Genomic DNA, 21,798 nt, shown 5'->3' with positions numbered 1-21,798 from the left:
GGACAATTTTAAAAATGAAAGCTGTACTTCATAATGGTATAATGTTTATTTACATGGCTTTCACGATTACATCTTTTACATATATATGATGGCAGCTTTCACCAAACGTACTTGCTGTGTTTGGTTATAAATACAACCGTAAAATACAATAGCACAAAAGTGGGACTAAACATGATTGGCTTTACGTTTTAATGCCAAGACGTGTTAGTCTATAAATTCTCCTAAGATTTTCACAATAATGTCCACATTACAAGGAAATTTTTTTTTCAAAAAAGTTATTTTGGAATTTTTTTTCTTTTTATAAAATGTGGTTTGGTGTCAATTTGAGGAGTTCAGGTTCATTTCATATCATTTCATCAGTATTGCACAGATCTTGGCCATTTTCTCGAAATATTTACAAAATTATTATTACTTTCATTTGAAAGAAAAGCTTCTATATCTCACAAGCATCACATTTTTGTTTCTTCATTCTGTGCAATAGGCTGAACAACAATTTGAAAACAATCTGAATATTACATTACAACACGTATTTGATATATTAATCCTTTCTTGAGATAAGTACTAAGCAAATTATTTGCAATAACATATTCAATCTTATCTAAGACCCAATAAATATGCTAGGTCCTAGATATTATTGAGTAATTATCCAGGAGGAGATGCAATATAAATCACAAATCCAAAGCAAGAAAAAAATTGCTTATTTTTAAGCTGCTACATTAAGGAGTCAATTATTATGGCCTTAAATTGATTTTATCTACTTTAAAATGTCACTATTATTTAAATTCATATTTCAGCTTTGGGAGTAAATGGCAACCAGAACTACAAAATGAAAAATTACGAACAAACAACAAAACGGAAAAATCTTGATTTACTGCTGCTGTTGCTGCTGCTCTTCATCCTGAATGGTCAACAGTTGATTGATAGTTCTGTCTTTATTTCCTCGATTGGACTCCAAAACGGTTTTAATAACTTCCTCGTCAGTGTCTGGGAACATATCCTTGATCTGCTTTATGTCTTCCTGTGTAAACATTGGCTGTTGGGGCATTTGCTGCTGCTGCTGTGGATGCTGCGGATATGCCACTGGTTGTGGATAGTATACGGGAACACCACCTTATAAAGGCATAAGAAAGTTACAATTAGGTCTAAAAAACCAAATTGTCAGAAAAACATTAAATATATGAATCTTTATGTAAAAAGACGATCCAAATTCAGCTTTGTATACAATTATGCTAACAGATAACATATATTTAAATCCAATCTAATACTCAAAATGTATTTAAATTGAGGTCTGATAACAATTATTACGATGAACACTGAACACAATTTAAGTTGTTGACATCACCTTTTACACAACATGAACACATTATGAGCACATCTAACATAAATGTTAAACATATTTTGGTATAATTGAGATAAAGCAGATGACTGAAACTAGAGATCTGAACACAAACTTCAAAATGTACAGAAGGGTACAAAAGCATGTAACATTACAAATTCATTAATGGAAACATGTCACTACCTGTTTTATCTCAATAAAAAAAAAACATTAACATATTCCTCTAAACATAATGTAGCATTTTCCATTTATTCTACATAGTTAATGAAGTTATTTTTGAATTTTGAATCCAGTGACAATAAAGAACACTGCTTAATATTGCAATCTAGTTTCTCAAATTTTTGGTGTAATTTTTCATCATTAAAAAATATGTACTTTTAAATATAATTTTGTAAAGTCAATTCTTGCTTTAATCTTTCTGTCAGTAATTTCCAGATTGCAGAATTGAAATTGGAGTTTAAATTAGAGTTTAAAAATGTGCAATTTTTTCATTTACAAAAGTGCATCCCACATTCAAAATTTAAAAACCTGACAGCTGTGAGAACTAAATCAACACACAGTTAAAGCATGCAACTACTATATAAAGGCAAAGCAATACATGTGGTCACTCAGACAAAGTATTCTTGTATCTGATGTTGTTAGTTAGGTTGTTGGAAAAGTTCATTCTACAAAAGTTGTGCAAAAAGCATTAATTGTGCTGTAGACCTTCTCCACATGTTGACAGCACCTCGTTTAATAACTCACCTTTTGTTGTGATAAACAAGTGTTTATGGATAATACATATAAAGCTCATTTACATTTCTTTTTTGGAAATAAAATGATTGCATAAAACAATGGAAAAAGAGCATTTTCATAAAACATGCCTTAACTGGCTCAACAACTAACAACTGTCCTATAAATGCACTTGACTCATGAATCATTCTTTTTACATTTATCTTTTATGGTGATAATTTACTGTATTACATATAAGGGCTCACATGACCACTTCAAAATAACTTTTATCACTTAACTCTAAACTTAAAAATCCATTTACTTAAACTTATTTAAACCAAGATTATTCTTAGTTATACACCTAGTCAAAATATTATTATCTGAAATTCCAATAACTTTCTGGGTATTAATATAAGTATACTAATTTTTGTATTTTTGTGGAGGTGCTGGCAACAGTGGGTGTCCACCTACCAACAGCAGACTGGTGGAGATAGATAGGCTGACCTGGTGGGGCTATCACTATTGGTTGCTGGTAGCCCACAGGATACTGCATCATTACAGGCTGTGGGGCCGGCTGTGGTAGATTCTGAACAGGCTGGAAGATAAATAAAACATTATTAATAGGATTAAGACAAAGATGTTTCAGAGATGATGCAGACCAGCCTCTTAACACATTTTCATTCATTGTGTAAGCACATAGTAGTATGCATGGAGATTTGAAAGTGAGGAAGATGAGGCAAATTGGAACTGAACTTCCAAGTAATTTGTTATTTTACACTTAATAACTCGTCAAAACCTTGCAATTAGATAAAGCTGGAAAAGAACATGCACTACGGTGTTATAAATATGACTCTACAACTTTGACAAAAAATGACATTGCAAAACCATACATCTTAAATTATATGAATTATATTTAAATTTGTATTCAAAATGTTTTTGTGACTGAAAAAAAAAGGATTACATAAGCCTTCACAAGATTCAATATATCTTACAGTGTAAGATAAAATAAGGTTGATCATTCCTTCTTTTCCATCTCCTTGCTTGCCATTTAGGGAATGCCAGTCATCTGATGTATCTCCATTCATAACACTCTCTGGAATGGAGATGATGCCCCAAGCAATTCTGTCATCCATGGAAAATGCCCTCTGGAAACATAAACAAATCACTCCTGTGAGAAATCTTAATCTTTATCTGAAGAACTTGTCTGATAACTTCATTGGAATCAATAATAATTAATTTTCTTTTTTCTTTTGCAAATTAGATCAATCAAAATCTTGTAAAAATTATTTTCCTATCATGAGCCACAAATGCTTTCATAAAATTTTTTACAAAAGAAACTCCAAGCATCACTTAGTAATAAGGCCATGATGACTGTAAAAATAAAAAGCTACTTCAAATTTCTTTACCTCATCAAATATTTCCACATAAAACGAATCCACTCCTTGGGGTAAATAGCTGGAAAAAAGTAAGATACAACATGAAACACTTCATCAACAACCAGCATTTCTTGGGAAATTCACTAACCATTAAAACTTGGCTTACACCTATGAAAAAATAGGGATTATAGTTTCAGTTGTATTGGACACTTACCACTGAATCACTTTATTCCACCTGGGATTCTTTGCACCATTTTGATCTGTAGGAGTCTCAAACACAGAGTGCCCTACTCTAATTCTGCAGTAAGGATCCATCTTTGTAAGCCCATAGTTCTTTGCTAATTTTGCCTGAAATTAAAACCTTAAGCTTCAAATCGAACATTTTCTAAAATATATTTCAATTCACAGAGTAAAATTAGTGGACATTATTCAACATAAAAATTCTGCATTTAACTACATTAAACTTCTTACTATTACCTGTGAAACCGTAATGCTTAGTCTGCCTGATGCATTGCCAGGATAAAAACCAAACCCAGGCTGTTGATACTGTAAGTACTGTGCTGCTTGTGCATCAGCCATCATCTGCTGCTGCTCAGGGCTTGCTGTTACTCGTAGAAAGTCTTGGGGTAAATCCCCCAACATTACCTGCATTTGATAAAATGTACAATTGCACTGTGTTTCACTTGCTAAGTTTATACATGTACTATTAACACCACAGTTTTCTTGATAATATTATTTTTATATAAATGAAATATATATTAGTACTGTTTGCAAATGTGATCTGCAATTTTAAACAAATGTGATGCAAGCTCAAACAATCAACAATATACAGAAGTCTAAGAGAATGCATTTTTACACTGCTCAAAGTAAAACTTACAGACCTAAAGAGTGTGAGTGATTATATATAGAAACCGAAATTATTCCAAAGATAAAAAACTAAAACTCCATACAAACCGTCAAACACAACAAAGTAAAGGGCGTTTCAGACAACAACTCCTGACGTGTTTAAATCAGATTACTAGGTATTGGCTACCGAGCTCAATATAATTTTGCGCATTCCGAATCGATATAAACTACGGAAGAAAACGCGTGAGCAAGTGAGACACTTGTCTAAAATTTACAATTCAAACAAAAAATCAAACTTGAAAATAAATAAACATGTCAAAGCCTTATTGCTGATTATCGCGATACAGTTTGATTAAAAAAATTAACTTGCCTGTCCCCTTCGAGTTTGTGTTGTGGTAGCCATTTTCAGGAAATTAAGTCACGTAAAAATTGTCGATAGACGGCAGTAAAGTTTGACACAGGCATAATTTATTAATCTAAAAGTTTAGAATCGTTTCTATATAAAATAATGTATTAGTCAAATTATTTACTATTAAAAATTAGTATTAATATTTTTAACAAAATATGAATGAATTGTCTGAATTTAACCAAAATCGTAGTTGATTTGTTACAGGTGCCTGTGCATTTCCATAATGGCGGCTACTTCAAATTTAAAAATACAGGCAGCTTGACAACTTACTGTGTCAGCCATCAGGACATTTTTCGAGGTCCGCAATAAAATATATCCTTGACCTGTAGCAAGAACAATGGGCAGGTATGGATACCTTATTAGTATTAGAATTTGGATAAAAAATGAAACATTCATATGTTATTACTGCAAATTCGTCATTGATAATATTGCATGTAACGTTATTTTGTCATTATAGATTTGATTTGTAGACAATGTGAAAATAAACGCTACATGGCAATGACTTCGAACCTTCATTTAACACGTTTCATTTTGGGCAAAGACTATTTATTATTAAAATGTTGAAGGCTTAAATCATGTTTCAAGGTAGTAGGAAGAATTTATGCAAGGATGCACACATGATCTTTTTTTTTTCTAACTGAGCTTGAGAGAAATTTGGTATGCAGATAGCGACATACTAGTATATTAGATTATGACTAAACCATCTAAATTTTTAACCTATGGCATTAAGATCAAACTTTATTTAAGTTTTAGTGACACAATGTCTGTCTTTTATTTTTCAGATTCCACTTGCGTTTCAGCCACTTAATGATGTCATAGAAACTTGAACTTTACCACATATGGAGTAGAGGAACTATGCAAGAACACCCAACTTAAAATTTGATTTTAGGATTGTTCCCAAGCAGCGTTATATGTTTATATATTTATAAGGTTAATCATTGTCTTTTTCATTTTTAGAGCAAATAAAAGTGGAGGGCATTCCACAACATGTTCAGATAATGATGGTGGTTCTTCGGGAAGTTCTGGTGAGTTGATTTTTGTATAGTAGTGCATGTGTCAAATATCCATTACGGCTCACCTTACGGCTGACAATGTAAAGTAAAATTAAGATTAAAGATAAATGTTTCAACCAGATAAACTGTCTTGAGAACATTCTGCAGAACACTCTTCTTTAATGTTTCCTTGTCTTATATCAACTTTGCTTTTACTGAAATGGGTCCAAAAGTTTCTTAGAGCTTATTGGACCATATTGTAGACCTATTTTAGATAGGTAAAGTGTGTTAATCTGTTAATCTGATTGCATTCAATGAGAGTCTTTCTTACTTTTTTTTAATGTACATCCATTAAAAATAAAGTATACTAGACTTTTTTGTTCTCAGTTTTTGTTAGAATTACTCAAGTTATTTATATGGTTGAAGTTTCATATGGTTTTATTTTTACAATACATCTACTTAACTTGGATGGTCAAGAATCTAACAGGTTTTGGACCACCCTTGGGAAATGTATTGTCAGCCAAAGCATTTACTCATGCTACATTTTATTCTGGCCTGAGGTTACCTGTTTTTGTTGTATCTTGTACCAAAACATAATTTTATAAATTCATTTCAGATCTAGAAACCTCAAGTACACCAAAGAAATTACAGTTAGCTGCAAAGAAGAAAGTTAACCAGGAGAAGAAAAGAGAAAAAGAACTTCACATGAAAACTGTCCAGCGTAAGCACTATAAATAACTGATCTCTATATAAATTACTGTAAACATGTAAGTTGTAGCCTTTGTAACAAATGTGAACAGACTGGTAAATGTCATCATCATTATCATTATTATATTATCATTGTAAGGATTAAAATTATTGTAGTTGTTATTATTATTATTATTATTATTATTATATTTACAATATGTTTGATATCCCTAAAACTTGTTTTCAATAAAGATGGCTTTTGTTGGTGATATTTCAAAAGTAGGAGGTTGTAGTAAAAGCAGTGAGCTGTGTTATGTAATAAGAATAAAGCCATTTTTTCTTCAATCAACAGGTAAACAATATTAATATTTAGCTGTTAATTGAAGATAAAAATCTTTATCAATATTCTTATACTGATAACTTTTTCTCACATTAAATATTTATCTAAATTAAAATTAAAATGTGTAAAGATATTTTAAGTGAGTGCATAATCTGTTAATGAAATGTATTGTGAAACTTATTTCAGATTTTGTTTTTCGTTAAGCCTGTGAAATTTCTCATATTTTCAGATAAGCTATGTAAGGCAGACTTTCTGTCTAAAAGTACAGAATTTAGAACATGGTTAAAAGAGGAGGTAATATGATCTTGTTTTTATTTCAAGTTTTATATTAAGTAGTAATCTTAGTAAGTTTTATTATATTGTGTAATCTGTCAGTTCACAGGGTTGCATGACCTGTGGCCCCAGTCCTGCTGGCTCTTTGACCCCATTTCCATAGATTTTAGATTGATCTATCCCTGTGGGGAGTCTCACGAGATTACTGTCAGCTTAGCCGGCTTAAGCGTCTGTCCCGCCTACTGAAAGCTGTAAGGGGGTAATTAACTATGGTGCGCACTTGGCTGACTGCAATTTAACGTGAATCCCCAGGGAGTTAGGCCACACTTTTTTAATTTTATGGATGACATCCTGCGCGCGCACCGATTTTCGTCCGTTCTCCAAAAAAAAAAAAAAAAACCCCCCCCCCCCAAACCGCCCCCCCAAAGGAAGTCGGTTGTCGCAAACATCGTTATTGAATTTGCCGGAAAATGCAATCGGCAATTCTCTGCTAATTCCGCAAGCTCCATACTGTCATTGTCGACTGCGGAGACATCCGAGTAGTTCCGAGTGTGGAAAATGAGCTTTCTGCGCATGCGTATTATCACCACATGGAAATATGGCCGTTTTGCCGTCAACTTCATCTCTAGCATTAATTTCAAAATACACGACAATTAAAGTCATAAAGAGAACGGGGGCCGTCGTTTTGGATTGGTTTGCCATTGATATTGGACATGGAGATATCACCCTTTTACAATTTTACGAAAGGCTGGTCGCGGCCAGCAATCGTCGCCCGGAAAATTTCAGTGACATTCTGTCCAAAGCAGCACATACCAGTTTCTTTTTGGAGCGAAAAAAGGGTCGACAAGAGCGTCGCGGTATTTGGTGGACTGAAGGTCGGACAGGCCACCCGATAGTTGGCTGCTAGCGTGTGAGTCGAAGTAGACAAAATGGCATCGACCGAAATTACCTTAGTAGTAGGAAGCATAGGCCTATCTTTGCTTAATTTTTTTAACAATTCTGTGAAGTGTTTACAATGCTTTAATTTTCTGAGAGTACAAATAAAGACACGCTATTTATTTGATATTTGTTTTATTGGTTTCTATACCAACAGAATGCATGAAATAACCTTAAATAGATTTGGTAATATGCAGCATATATATTCATGACTTTTTACCTTTCTACGAAGTAGGCCCTATTCACAATGCTTTAATATTTTGAGAGCATGGATAAAGACATGTTGTTAGTTTGATACGTGTTTCTGTGGTAAATTAGTGTTTCCAGCTGTGTACTGAAAACATAACTTTTCTTAAGCAGTTTTTTTTTTTTTTTGGACTGTTTTTTTTTTTTTCGCCCGCTCGCACCGACTTTGGGGTCCCCAGAGGATGTCATCCATAAAAATAAAAAAGTGTGGCCTTAGGTCGATTTAAATCTTAATCTCTGTATCGATCTAAATGTCTGGGAATACACCCTTTGATATTTTAGAATTGTTAGGCATGTAAAATGAAATGTGTGTCATGGTAACAGAAATAATTTGATTTAAACAGATTTATGTTGATGTTCTTTGTATGATATATTATTTATTCAGAAAAAGAAGCAATTCGAAGAACTGTCAGCAACTAAAGCCAAGGAGATGTTTAAAAAATTTGTTAAGAAATGGAATAAAAAAACACTCCCAAAGGTAAACCAATATATATTTCAAGAATTATATGCTTAAATAATTATAACATTTGAAATTTTTGAATGTTGAATGGATATGAGAAGTTTTGTAAATCCACACTGTATCAAGTGACCAGGGCTGTAGGATTGGGATGGAGTTTGGAAATTTATGACTAAGTACAGATCAAATATTAATACTAGTAAGCATATCAGATGAAAAATCTTTTGGCATCTGGAATGGGTTAAATTTTAGATGTTATTGTTTATGATTGCTTCCATTTATGTTAACAATTCTTAAAGGCTTTGCAGATATACAGCACATCTTGCATTCTTGCTATACAGGAGAACTGCATGCTTACTTTACAGAAGTACTACAGAGGTATCAGTAGTATGAATGATACAGACAGCCCCTCAGTTACACCTGACATCAACAAGAGTCTTTGGAGCTTAGCAGATATGGATAATGTCAGCATGCTTAGCCTGTCCTCCATACCTGATGATGACCAGGGTATATCCACTAAGTCACCTGATCCTGACGCCATCTCAGTCAGCTCCTTTGGTACATTTGGGAAAAGGCAGACTTTGATTGACTTCAGTGGGTCAGATGATGATCTCGGTAACACATCTACCAGTTCCATTGACTCAGCTTTTGAGTTTATAAAAGACAACCAGCCATCAGATTTTGGCCACACTCCCCCAGCATCCCCATTTCCAACCATTAGAAGAGCTGGTACTCTGTCCAGAACACCCAAAGGACTGTCAGCCCTTAGACAAGTCACAGTTCCCCAGCCTCCAAGGAGACCTCCTATATCCTTGCCTACATCTACAGAGCAGGTAAAGGAGATAGTAATGTTGCTTATTTCGATTATGTTTATACAATCACTTTCGTAACATTAATGCTCATTCAAACCTTTTCTTGTTCTTGAAAGATGCAATAAATTCGTTCAAATCAGTCCAAAATTATTGTATCAAAAGACATCAAAATTATAATAGAACACAGTTTTGATCAAACAGAAGATCACGAAACTTCTTTTAATCATTGTCTGCTTGTTATAATCTCACCTTCATTGAGACACGCATAAAATGCTAGACTTGAGTCTACCTTTCCTACATATATTTTAAATGATATTGTTATTCAGCCTCCAGAAGCTGTGGAAAATGAGACCACTCCAGCCAGTCGGCATAATAACTTGCATGTAGAGATTGGTTCAGGTTCCCCACTAGACAACACCAAAAGTTCTGGTAATGGAGGATCAACAGACAGTCCTACTATTTCCTTGGAAGATAATGCTTTAAAGGACACCTTGAATGTCCTGGATGATGTGATATGTGGACATGAACAAAGCCTTGACGAAAGTGTAATTGAGGATGGAGATTTTGAAACGTGAGTACAAAAGTAACTCATTAATTTTATTGAATATCTCAACAATGTGAGTGCTACCATAGATAACTTCTAATGTATTATAATGACAATGAATGTATTCACGTGTTTTTTGGAGTTAAAATGAGTATGTTCTTGTTCATAGTGTCTCAAGTGCAGAGAAAAACAGAAGCACAAAAAGGGTAAGACCACTTCATTTTGACAGAGGAACAGAAGACATTTTTCCAGCCAGAATTGGATCACAGATCCCTCCTTCCATGACTAGTTCCCGTTGGAGTATGGTGTCCAACTTCTTCAATGATTCAGAGTCACTGGAAATTGTACCAATCAACCTGACCGATTCCTCCCTGGAGCAAACTGACCATGGGTCCCACAACAGGTCATTGGACATAGGGATCAGTCATGAGCAACAACTGTGTAAAGCGGACAGTGTGTCTTTGTGTGAGGGCTCAGTTACAAGGAGAGATAAAGTCATGTCATCATTTTCCGACACTGCTGTGTACACAGAGGGCCTGTCTAGACCACTGTCAACATTCTCTACATTTGGAGGTAGCAGCATATCCATGATATCTGATATAAGTGTGGGTAGTAGGTACTCCATGAGTTGTGCAGATTCCACAGTCTACTCTGACATAGAGAGCAACGGTAATGGGAAATATCATGAAAATACCCCAGATGTAATTGAAAAGCAGAGCAACCATGCTCATGAACTGGAGAAAAATGAAAAGAGCAGTGAGTCAATAAACATCACTGGGCATAGTTCCACATTTCAGACCTCCAAGAGAAGTTCCTGGTCTTCTCCAAGTACCAAGGACACTAGTAACAGCATGTCCTTTGCTTCTCCAAGCACAGTTAGAAGATATGGTAGCCTTCCTAGACCACCTGCTACACTCAGGGCTGTTGCTATTCCAAAGCCACCAGTGATGCCTAAACCCAGCATTGTACCTAAGGTATGTGATTTAACAGTTTGTTATTGGCATTTTCAGTTCTTCTCTATGAGCCCTTTACCATTAAGCCAGGATTATGAAATTTTTAATTTTTAGAAATTGTTTTCCTTTCATTTGTTTAAGTATATTAATATACATAGCTTTCTATTCAGCATTTTCTGTTTCAGGAAAATGGGCACCAAAACACTGTGTCCACTGCAACCTCACAGCCAACCATAAGCCAGGAAAAAGTGCTGCTTTTGAATGATGCTAAATCATCACAGCCATGCAACAAGCTGGAAAAAACGCCACCCAATGGGTGTGACACCATCTACCCAGTGTCAACTGAAGGCAACATTTGCCAGAGTGAAATACCACTTGTTTCCTGTGACAATGTGAATATGGTGTTGTCAAAAACTGCAAACTCTCATTTTGTAGATGCTGTCACAACAGAGCCATTGCAATGCAGCATTAGTCAGGACACAATGCCAGTACCACACTGTGACACTGTCAGTATAGTGTCATTGCAACCAAGCACCAGCCATGATGTAGCACCACCACCACCCTATGACAGCACCAACCAGGATACAGCACCAGTACCACCTAACAACACTGACAGCACCCTGCCATTACAATCCAGCACTAGCCAAGATGCAGCACCAGTACCACCTTATGACACTGTCAGTATAGTGTCATTGCAATCAAGCACTAGCCAGGATGCAGCACCAGTACCACCTTATGACACTGTCAGTATAGTGTCATTGCAATCAAGCACTAGCCAGGATGCAGCACCAGTACCACCTTATGACACTGTCAGTATAGTGTCATTGCAATCAAGCACTAGCCAGGATGCAGCACCAGTACCACCTTATGACACTATCAGTACAGTGTCATTGCAATCAAGCACTAGCCAGGATGCAGCACCAGTACCACCTTATGACACTGTCAGTATAGTGTCATTGCAATCAAGCACCAACCAGGATGCAGCACCAGTACCATCTAACAACACTGTAAGCACTCTGTCATTACAACCAAGCACTAGCCAGGATGCAGCACCAGTACCATCTTATGACACTGTCAATCTGATGTCATTTCAATCCAGCACCAGACAAGACACAGCAGTAGTGCCACACCTTATGGTCAGTACAGAGTCAATCAAATCCAGCGTCTTCCAGGACCAAATACCTTTTCTGCAGAGTGACACTTTAAGTGATATATCATCACAGCCCAGTGCCAGCCAGGGCAAAGCATTGACTTTACATTGTAATATTGTAACCAGAGAGCCATGGCAATCCAACGGCAGTCACCAGGGAACTACATCGCTGCATGCATGTGACCAGCTATCAGACAACACTAAATCTTACAACAACAGGATTCAGCAAAAGGTCCAGGAAAAGGAGTCGTCTTATGAAAACAATAGGAAGCCAGCTGATCTAACTCCCTTGATAAGCACCAATGATTGTTCACCAACAGATCACATATCATGTGAGGCACACATTAAAGATGTTGATGTCCAAAGAAGACACATCCCTAATGCATTGCTTCCCCTGACAGCTAACCATGTGTCCAAAACAATGTTTTTGTCTCAAGACAAAAATTCTTCAGAAATAACAATGGCAGACACTCAGCCTACTCAGAGCATCAAAAATGAGACTGACAAACCTGTTGATACTGTTACCAGCAAGAGGAGATCACCAGGCAAGAGAGAGTGGTCATCAGACAATGAAAATGCTGAAAATATTCACCCAGAGAAATTATGGTAAGGCCATTAAACAGTTTATAATAAATGAAATTAATAGAAAATAAAAATTAATAGCAAAAGGAGAGGTAGATTTGGGTTTACATGTGATTTCTAGTAATTTTATTATTATTACAAAATTGAAAATCAAAGTATTTCCCACATATTTCAAGCTTTTAATGGCATCTCTCTCTCTCTCTCTCTCTCTCTCTCTCTCTCTCTCTCTCTCTCTCTCTCTCTCTCTCTCTCTCTCTCTCTCTCTCTCTCTCTCTCTCTCTCTCTCTCTCTCTCATATGACAGTAATGTTTTTTGCTTTGTCTCATACTTGTATAAAGTGTAAACATATTATTGGGATCAAACATAGATAACAAGGGATGTTATCTTGCAGTAAATCAAGCATTCCAAATGATTTCAAGAAAAGCAGAGTTGATCAACAGGAACAAGTAAGTTTCAACTTTAAAAAAAGCTAAAAAATAGATTCTTTTGATATGAAGTATTTTTGCAAGACTGTTTTTAAATTACCGTATAAGAGTAATGAATGAAAAACTAATACTTAGAAATGAGAATGGATTTTCAAAGTCTGAAATTAAAGGGCATTACATTTGCATAAAACCATGTCTAGAGAAAAAAATGATGTGCAGACATAAAATAACTGCTCTGTGTTCATAGATTAGAAACTTGTGATCACAATTCCCATCTGTGGTTTCCAGTATTCAGGGTGACAATTACAGTTACAAATGACTATACTGATATCTTTCTATTTGGCAGTGTGCTGTTGAAAACAAATGTAAGAACAGTCAGCTTAACGATGTTCAAGAGTCCCTTGCACAGGGCAAAATGACAGTGGTCTTCAAGCCAGCTGGCAGATCAACACTTGTGTGAATACAGAGTGGTCCATTTGTGATTTCAGACTGTTAAATCATAACAAATATACAATAAAAGCTGTCTCCATGTTACTTGTCACTTTATAACAATACAATCAGATTTTGTGGTGAAGATTTTTTCTTTTTGAAATTGCCTAAATTGAATTGTTATGCAGAGTGTGCTGTACATGTATGTAGATCAGAATAATTGACACAAACTTTTTTCCTAGAGCCATTATGGTTTTATTTTTTATGTATAGATTTATGGATATGTACAATGTATATTTTCCTGTGACAGAAGACCTGGCAATTCTCTGTTTTCATGTTATAATGAATGTTTATCATCTAAAACTAGAGTATAGGATATTATGAATCTGTGTTAAGTTTGTATGTGATTTTTTTTTCAAGATGTTTACTGCAAAGTTCTTGAATGGGATTGCTGGCATGAAATACTCCATTGAAATTAATTTTAATGGACATGCTTTTTGAATTCTTTCTTAAAGAATGAAATGATGTCATCTTCATAGTTAATGTAAATTCAACTTTTTACCAAAACATGTTTTCCCGGATCAATTTTGAATTCAGTTAGCCCAACTAAAATTTGTAAGCATAAAACAGTAAGACCCTCCTTTGTTATCATTTATATTGTTTCAGCTAGTGAAGATTTTTTTGAATGTTTATTTATTTACTTATTTATTTATTTATTTATTTATTATTTTTATTTATTTATTTATTTTATTTTTTTTAGGAAAATTTTATATGGCAGGGAAAAAGTATAGTATACCTATAAGTAAACATATAATGGAAACAACTGACAAAATTCTTTTTCTCTTATTATGTACAATAGGAAGGCTTATCCCGTTTAAAAATAATAATAATAATAATAATGATTTAAAAAAACAAAAAATGAAAATTTTGTAGACTTTATGAAGCATAAGAGAACTAGTAGTTTGCAGATGCTAGTTGTCACACATGCTATGTTGTAAGAATAAGCTGTGAGTATCTCTCTAGCCTTTTTTTTTTTTTTACAAGTTTAAAAATGATAAATGTATGTGCAGATTAAAGTTATCTTAGTAATGCCATTTGCAGATAGAGGAGTGCTTCATTTCCATATATAGGATGAGGTTGTGCAAAATGTTTGTATAATGTGAATGTAAACATTTTACTCTGCAATATCTAAAAATATTAGAGCTCTGAAAGTGTAATATATGCATTTTGAAATATGATTATTTATCAGTTGAGATATAGTCATGCAGTATTTATAATATACAATATTTAATTATGCAATATCTAAAATATTAGAGCTCTGAAAGTGTAATATACGCATTTTCAAATATGATTATTTATCAGTAGAGATATTCATGCAGTATTTATAATATACAATATTTAAAATTCATCTTTGGAATTAAGTAGAGCCTGTTGTATTTGTACGCAGTGAACACTTGCTGCATAAGAAGAAAAATTGGGTTTTTGAACAAATAGATTTTTGTATGAGCATTTCAACAATTTATCTACATTGTATACAGTATTTGTATGCTGCCTGCTATTTCAACTAAGGGTGGAGGGGAAAGTAAATTATTAAGGTACTTCACATTCACCCCAAGCTTAATACACTATTGTGTTTGTGCCCCATATCAAAAAACGATACTTGATATTGTGTATCACGTGTGAGACACTGAGAGATAATGATACTGTAACTATAAGCACTTTTAAATCAGTGAATACACCTTTATTTAATCGATTTTTAATTAAAGCTTTGTGCATCTGTTTGGTACATGTACTAATTTTCAGAATGATTAAACTGCAGATATCAAAATTGCCTAATGTATAGATTTATGTAGTGCTACATCATTTTTACCATGCTATGATTCAGATTTAATAGTTTTTTAACCTCATCTTTCACAAGAATATGAAACGTGCCCTAGTCTATCACATCAATGCATTAACGACGCAAGGGCACATTCATATCAACATCTTTTTCTTGCATTGTTGTCCTTTCTTAACCAAATAATTTTTTTAATGGGAAATATTTGTTTGATTGAAAACAAGCGAGAACTTTATTTCATGGTGAAATAAGTAGTAGAAATCCAAACCACGAAGTCCCATCTAATATGCATTTTAATTCATTTACAAAAATACATAATGCAATTTCTGTTTTTACTTTTTATCGAATCAAAAAGACCTAATAAATATAATCACGTCAGAAAGAGATCCGTCAGTACTCTCTTTGATAACAGTCTCAACTATCGCACTAATTCATATGCTAATTTCTACCTTAACCGCCACAGCATACCTGTTGACGCACAACAAAGACTTCATGTAGGTCGTATTGCTCAGCGAGAGGTCAGGTATATGACGCCGCCATTTTGAGAGTTGTGGACGATTTAGGGGTGGAATATTAGTAGGAAGGGGCACCAAAAATATGTCGTGGTGCTCGGAAGGGTTACTATTCCTTTGCTTTTTGATACTTTGTATCTTTCTGGAGACAGGTAAGTAAAATGATACACCTGTGCTAGATATCGTAACTTAAATCAGGTCAACGGAACCAAGGTTTCAAATATGATAGCATTAAGTCTTTCGTGGTACACATTAACACTGAAAGAAGGAACTCTTAACCTCATCAGCGTAAATTTCCTTACATAGAATAATAACTCTAATACGAGTTTAATTTATTTCATTCTAAGACATACACAAAATATTACAATGCTTTTAAGCTGGCTTAAACAGTAGGCCTATACACCAAAAGAAAAAGGATCGTTGCATGTCTGGATGACTGTTCTTCTGATAAGCAACATCATCCTAGTTGTCATTTGATTTTATAGGACAAGAAAAAGTGCAACGCGTTTGTAAAAATGACGTCCCTACATGTAGTACCAAAGTACGAGTGTTGGATATTTTAGGAGTTTTGCCTATTTTACTCATAATGTGAGAAACTCTATTAAAATCCCCCTATGAGCTAAGCTGTGCAGAGTACAGTATATTAAAATCAGTGTTAAAATTTCCATTTATATTACAGCCCATTGTTACTGTCCGCCGGACCAATACTCCTGCGCTGATGGATCAACCTGTATTCCAAACGAACTAAAATGCAACAATATATTCGAATGTCCCGATGACTCCGATGAAGGCCCAGAGGCCGGTTGCGGTAAGAAAACTCAAAATGCTAAATATATTTATTCATCTCATCCCCCTTTGATGTTTTATATGTTTAAAACCTTGCATTTCCAGTTTTGGCGTCATTAGAAATAATTATAAATCCCCGCTTTTTACTCAGATGAAGTTTGAAATAAATATTTTATTGTCTTTTTTTATCATTAGTTTTTTATTTTCATATGAGTTTCATCATATTTTATTTGCACAAGAAAACATGTCAAGGTTTTCAAATTTGACTTGCAGGCTATCGATGTTACTCTTGCTCTGATTGTCCTGAGAAAGCAGAAACCAGATTTCGTTTATGTCCCTATGGATGCTCGAAAATAGTACAGGAATTTGAAGGTGAGACGCAATTTTTTCTTATACTTTTTTCCGACCTGAATGTACCACTTTAAGTTCCGGGTACAAATTGAACATTTTCCTAAATGATAATGTCGCATTTAAATCACGTACAAAAAGCATTAGCAAACCCACGATGAAATCACACTAAAAATGAACAAAAAACTTTTGCTCTTTTTAAAATGAAACACGCTTTATGTATTCAAATTTCTTGTGTTTCTTCTTTTCAGGAAGAAAAACAGTTTCACTGGGTTGCTCTTTCACACAGCTAAATCGATGTGACGAGAGCTGGAAGGGATCGACAAGAGTGACTACTTGCATGTGTACAACCAATGACTGTAACATTGCCCAGGGAATCAGCGTACTTCTTTCCAGTGCAGTAACAATTACTCCTATTTCATTTGGGTTATCTTTGTTATCTGCAATTTTTGTAAAGTATCTGTTATAAGTTCATTCTGTACAGTCTGTAATGCGTCCATTGTGGCTGTCCCCACTTTTTTTTACTAAGCATATGTGATATGATTGACTTTGATAGTCGTTCATATTTTCCAAGGACCATATTTTATACTGATGTGATCAAAAAGCTTTCTGGGTTTGTAAATACAAGATGTAGAAACATTTAACTATGCATGTACAGTAGTATTCTAAATGGTTAATAACCAAATATAATTGCATGTTTGTGAATTCAACATTTGGTGCATATTACAGTGTAAATAACAAAAGATTGACTTTCGTCTATTTTTCTCTGTTGATCCTGTTTATCCGTACATTTCATATTAAGATTAAGAATAATTAAGATTGAAATACCAGATCAGCGTTTTACTACTGGAATATTTATGAATGAAAAGGACAATGGTCGAAAAAGCTTTCATAACTTCGGTATTAATGGTGCAAATTGACAAAATTTCCCTGCTTAGAACTGGTCGTGTATATTGAAATATATCAGGATATTATATGATAATCCGTATAATATAGATAAGTTTGTGTTTTTAAAGACCATTTAATCCATAATTTTGTTACTCCAAGAAGGATGTTAAGTTCACAGACGTGACAGAGAATAAGATAAAGAAATACAAAATAGTTGATAGATTTATTCGATTTATTGTCGCTTTGGAGAAAATGCAAACATCCCATTTTAAGGAGAATGATGAATATGTTGTATATAAAACGAATAAATAATTTTTAACAGATAAATTCCTTTTTCTGACATGATATTTATGCTTAAACATATTTAATGCCTAGCTGTGATAGATAATTAAAAAAACAATATTAGTGTTATCTAGACAAAATTCAGCAGGCAATAATATTAGTAAACAATATTTAAAACGTAACATCAAAATGGCTGGACGTGAAGGGGCATTTTATTTTCTCGCTTCGTGACGAAATTTAGATGTCAACTAATGGATATTGTCAAAGAGACAGCACGGTTTTCTTAATTATGAACGTTTTTGCTTATACACATTGGGCAGGGGTTATTCCTTATTTAATGCAGGAAAAACGTTTACAACAAATAAAAGTAGCAGTGCAGAAAACTTTTTAACGCAGGTTTCCATAGGATTCAATGAGACATAACAGTATCAGCAGTGGATAAAATGCAATTGTTATGGCATTTGAAAATAGTGTCTTATGGAATAAGAAAAAATTTTGGATGTATATTAATCCTTCAAATTCAACAATCTGATATTTTACGTGTGGTGAAGAAGCCTCGGAGGTCTTAAACTACTACTGCGTTGCTAAAAGTAGAAAATGAGTAGATCATTGAATAACTATGATGGTTCTATCTTAAGTAAACATATTTTATATTATCCTTTGGACATGAGTCATAAGAAAATAATTCCGTGAGTCAGGTACACACAGGGCCATATTCTCCTCTACCACAATCGAAAAACAAATTCTTACCTGTTTTGACAAAGCAGCCGCCATCTTGATCACACCTGTGCGGGTGACAAAATAGGTCTTACAGAGCTTGGAAGATCTAAGTGTAGTTTTCAGATGGTTTAAGAATTCCTTTTACGACCAAGAAGATCCGAGATGGGAAAGTGGTGCTCATACACTATATTGGCTGTTTTAATCGTTTTTATAGCCACGGTTTTACACACAGGTAAGGTATTGTATCAGTTAAACTTAAAAGTAGCAAGTAACTAGGTCACAGCGATTTGAATTCGTTACCATTGTTGAATAAGGATATTCATATACTAGCTAATACACATACATTGTTGAATTTTGCCATGTTGATATGGCTTAAACATGTCAGTCATGCTTCCTTTGTCAAGTTTTTGGATTATACTTTATATTAACGATTTCGGTTACATGTGGGTATGGCTTTAATTCAAAACTCCCCTCAGTTTAGGAAGTGCCCATCATTGTTTACAAAAACTTAAGAGACGAGTTTAAACTTTTCGTTTAATTTATTGAACAAATGATATACAAAAGAAGAATCTTGTCTACGTTATGTTCATTTTTTCTTACTTTGACATCAAAATCATTTGAACAATATCATAAACAAAATAATTCGCCTTTTAACTTAAAACATCTAAGTGGAGTCCGCCATATTTGATTTCATATATTATTATAGTTCATACTAGTACAAGCTGCACAACTTTCGCACGAGCAAGCACTTAAGGGAGAGTAGTTTAACTTGGGGCCTCCTTTTAATAATTAAACGTTGGGAGTACACGTGGCAATATACCTATTATGAGCACGTTAGTAATAGACGCTCTGATGGCACCAGGACAAAACACTAAAAACGAGACTTGCTGTTAGCACCTTTGTATCTTGGGCGTCAAATGTACACTCGAAACCCGTGAAAAACCCTTCACCGGTAGAATACAATTGCAATGAACCAATGCGTGAATATGTTACGGTCAGAAGACAAGTGTAACATGTTCATAAATATGTTATTACACTGCTCTGGGGATAATGTAGGCCTAAATATATACATGTGTGTAATTATGTTGTTAAATTGCATATTGTAGGTGTGTGCCAAGACCCTCCCAATTTCTGTGACTATACGAAGTTCATCTGTGGCAACCTGCGCTGTATAAACAAGGATCTTCTATGCAATGGAATAGATGACTGTGGAGACGGATCAGATGAAGGGCCAAGAGCTAAATGCCGTACGATTAATTGATTTTACTAATTTTATCACATTCATCTCCATAACGTACTGTTTCCTTACTTTAAAAACTTCAGACATCGTTTTCATAGCATTTTCCTTGTATCCTAAGTTTATAAATTTTACAGTCCATTTTTGAAAAAAATGTATCATGATGTGATTAAAAAAGTGATAGAGATGTGTTAAGTGTGTGCTGATACATTCATAGAGATCGATGTTATATGACCTTGGCGATATACCCTTTACTTGGTTTTACGGTTTTTTTTTTCGGTAAAATGCTTTTACTTTCTTTGGTATGTTTGTCAAACTATACACTGCCACCCTCTCGCGATATTTGCATTGAACAGCTCTCGCAGAGACGCGAACTGTTCTGGCATATATTGTTTGGGTAACGGTGTACTATCTCAAGCATAGCATTTTGGGAAAGACGTGTCCAATAAGAATATGGAAGAAAAGTAATTATCAGAGATAAAATCAATTTTACGTCATTATTTCTTACAGGGAGACGCTGTTTCTTCTGCCTTGACTGCGAGTTCACATATAGTGTGATTAAGTTGTGTGACAGTGGTTGCCAGAAAGTTGTACAGGAAGAAAACGGTATCTATTTTCTCACACCTACATTTTCTATACATCCTGAAACTTAAAGTAACATGCTTTTCCCTAAGTTTGGTGTCTGCCCACCTTTGATTTATACAATTGTTACCTTTTCAAAAATATTAGCACGAATTAACACATTTTCTCTGTTTTACTCAGGAAAATACACCGTTTCAAGGGACTGCGCTTTCACCAGTCGTGGAAACAACCGATGCGATGAACAGTGGCAGGGAAACCAAAAGGTCACCAAATGCACGTGTACTACTGACGAGTGTAATGGTGCCAGTTCAGCGACATTTTCCTTTGGACTTTCAGTTTTATGCATATCACTTGCAAAATTGTTTTCATAGTGTACCGGTTTTTTTTTACATCAAGTGACAGCTAGAAATGTATATTAAGCATATAGCAGACTGATCGTGTTGATTTAATAAGCATATAAATAATATTGGGACTTTTTGTACATACAAAATATTTTAGATAGAGCTAACCATTGAATAATCATCCGTGATCCAATGTGGAATAGAATATTCACCCGCCTGGATTGCGTATATAAGATCCAGACACGATGAGCAATAAATCTCAACAAATATAGACATTCGACTTTGACAGTAAATAAGTAACTTGTATATTACCCATAAAATTTTTGTAAATAACGATCAAATACTATGGTACCGACAACTTTTTAATAAAGTAATAAAATACTTTATTGTTTTTCTTCACTATGATCCGGTATATATATTTCAAGCAGTTAAGTGTGACATGAATGGAAGTCTGTTTTCCATTGCTTGCAGCAGGTGACATTCCCCTCCACGTTACTTTTGGCTAACCCTAAACGTCTTTGTGCTCGAATTTTCCAAATCTGTAGTTTTTTAGACACTCAAGTAAGTTTGAACTGAAGAACTCGGAAACGGATTTATTAATGGCAATTTTTTTCACCGGGGTTGGATAAGGTATACCTTAGTGATAATTGTTAAAAAATTTCAGGATTTTTTCCCTATAAAGGCCTCTGCCCATTGCATTCCTTAAAAAAACTCCCTTGAGTACCCAGCCGTTGAAACAAATGCAAAAAACACTACCGTTT

At 34.4% G+C, this 21,798-nt stretch overlaps 2 protein-coding genes across 3 annotated transcripts; one reads left to right on the top strand and one right to left on the bottom strand.

The window, feature by feature from the left end:
* Window positions 1-27: 27 nt before the first annotated feature.
* On the bottom strand, window positions 28-4,767 carry LOC106153731 (toll-interacting protein). Of its 2 annotated transcripts, none has more exons than XM_013527803.2 (7): window positions 4,640-4,767; window positions 3,901-4,068; window positions 3,638-3,771; window positions 3,454-3,502; window positions 3,040-3,192; window positions 2,519-2,642; window positions 28-1,110 (listed from the first exon to the last, which is right to left on the bottom strand). In XM_013527803.2, the coding sequence occupies exons 1-7, from the start codon at window positions 4,670-4,672 to the stop codon at window positions 869-871; spliced, it is 903 nt and encodes a 300-aa protein (XP_013383257.1). In that variant the 5' UTR covers window positions 4,673-4,767; the 3' UTR covers window positions 28-868. The 2 variants fall into 2 exon arrangements, with proteins under 2 accessions (XP_013383257.1, XP_013383258.1); XM_013527804.2 differs by having other exon boundaries at window positions 2,552-2,642.
* On the top strand, window positions 4,734-21,421 carry LOC106153728 (uncharacterized). The gene is made up of 18 exons (XM_013527801.2): window positions 4,734-4,751; window positions 4,883-5,023; window positions 5,636-5,703; window positions 6,287-6,391; window positions 6,927-6,991; window positions 8,538-8,630; window positions 8,975-9,442; window positions 9,748-9,992; window positions 10,135-10,939; window positions 11,104-12,674; window positions 13,042-13,096; window positions 13,422-16,005; window positions 16,533-16,661; window positions 16,913-17,011; window positions 17,239-19,109; window positions 19,984-20,124; window positions 20,625-20,720; window positions 20,877-21,421. Exons 2-12 carry the CDS (start codon window positions 5,016-5,018, stop codon window positions 13,533-13,535), a joined length of 3,597 nt encoding a protein of 1,198 aa, XP_013383255.2. The 5' UTR covers window positions 4,734-4,751; window positions 4,883-5,015; the 3' UTR covers window positions 13,536-16,005; window positions 16,533-16,661; window positions 16,913-17,011; window positions 17,239-19,109; window positions 19,984-20,124; window positions 20,625-20,720; window positions 20,877-21,421.
* The last annotated feature ends 377 nt before the right edge of the window (window positions 21,422-21,798 follow it).

This window comes from Lingula anatina, chromosome 1 (genome assembly GCF_051362555.1).
Source record: "Lingula anatina isolate TDL-2025a chromosome 1, LinAna3.0, whole genome shotgun sequence".
In the NCBI taxonomy this organism is placed as follows: Eukaryota; Metazoa; Brachiopoda; class Lingulata; order Lingulida; family Lingulidae; genus Lingula; species Lingula anatina.
The sequence above is the reverse complement of the archived record's forward strand: the minus strand, read 5'-3'. Positions and strand labels throughout refer to the sequence as shown.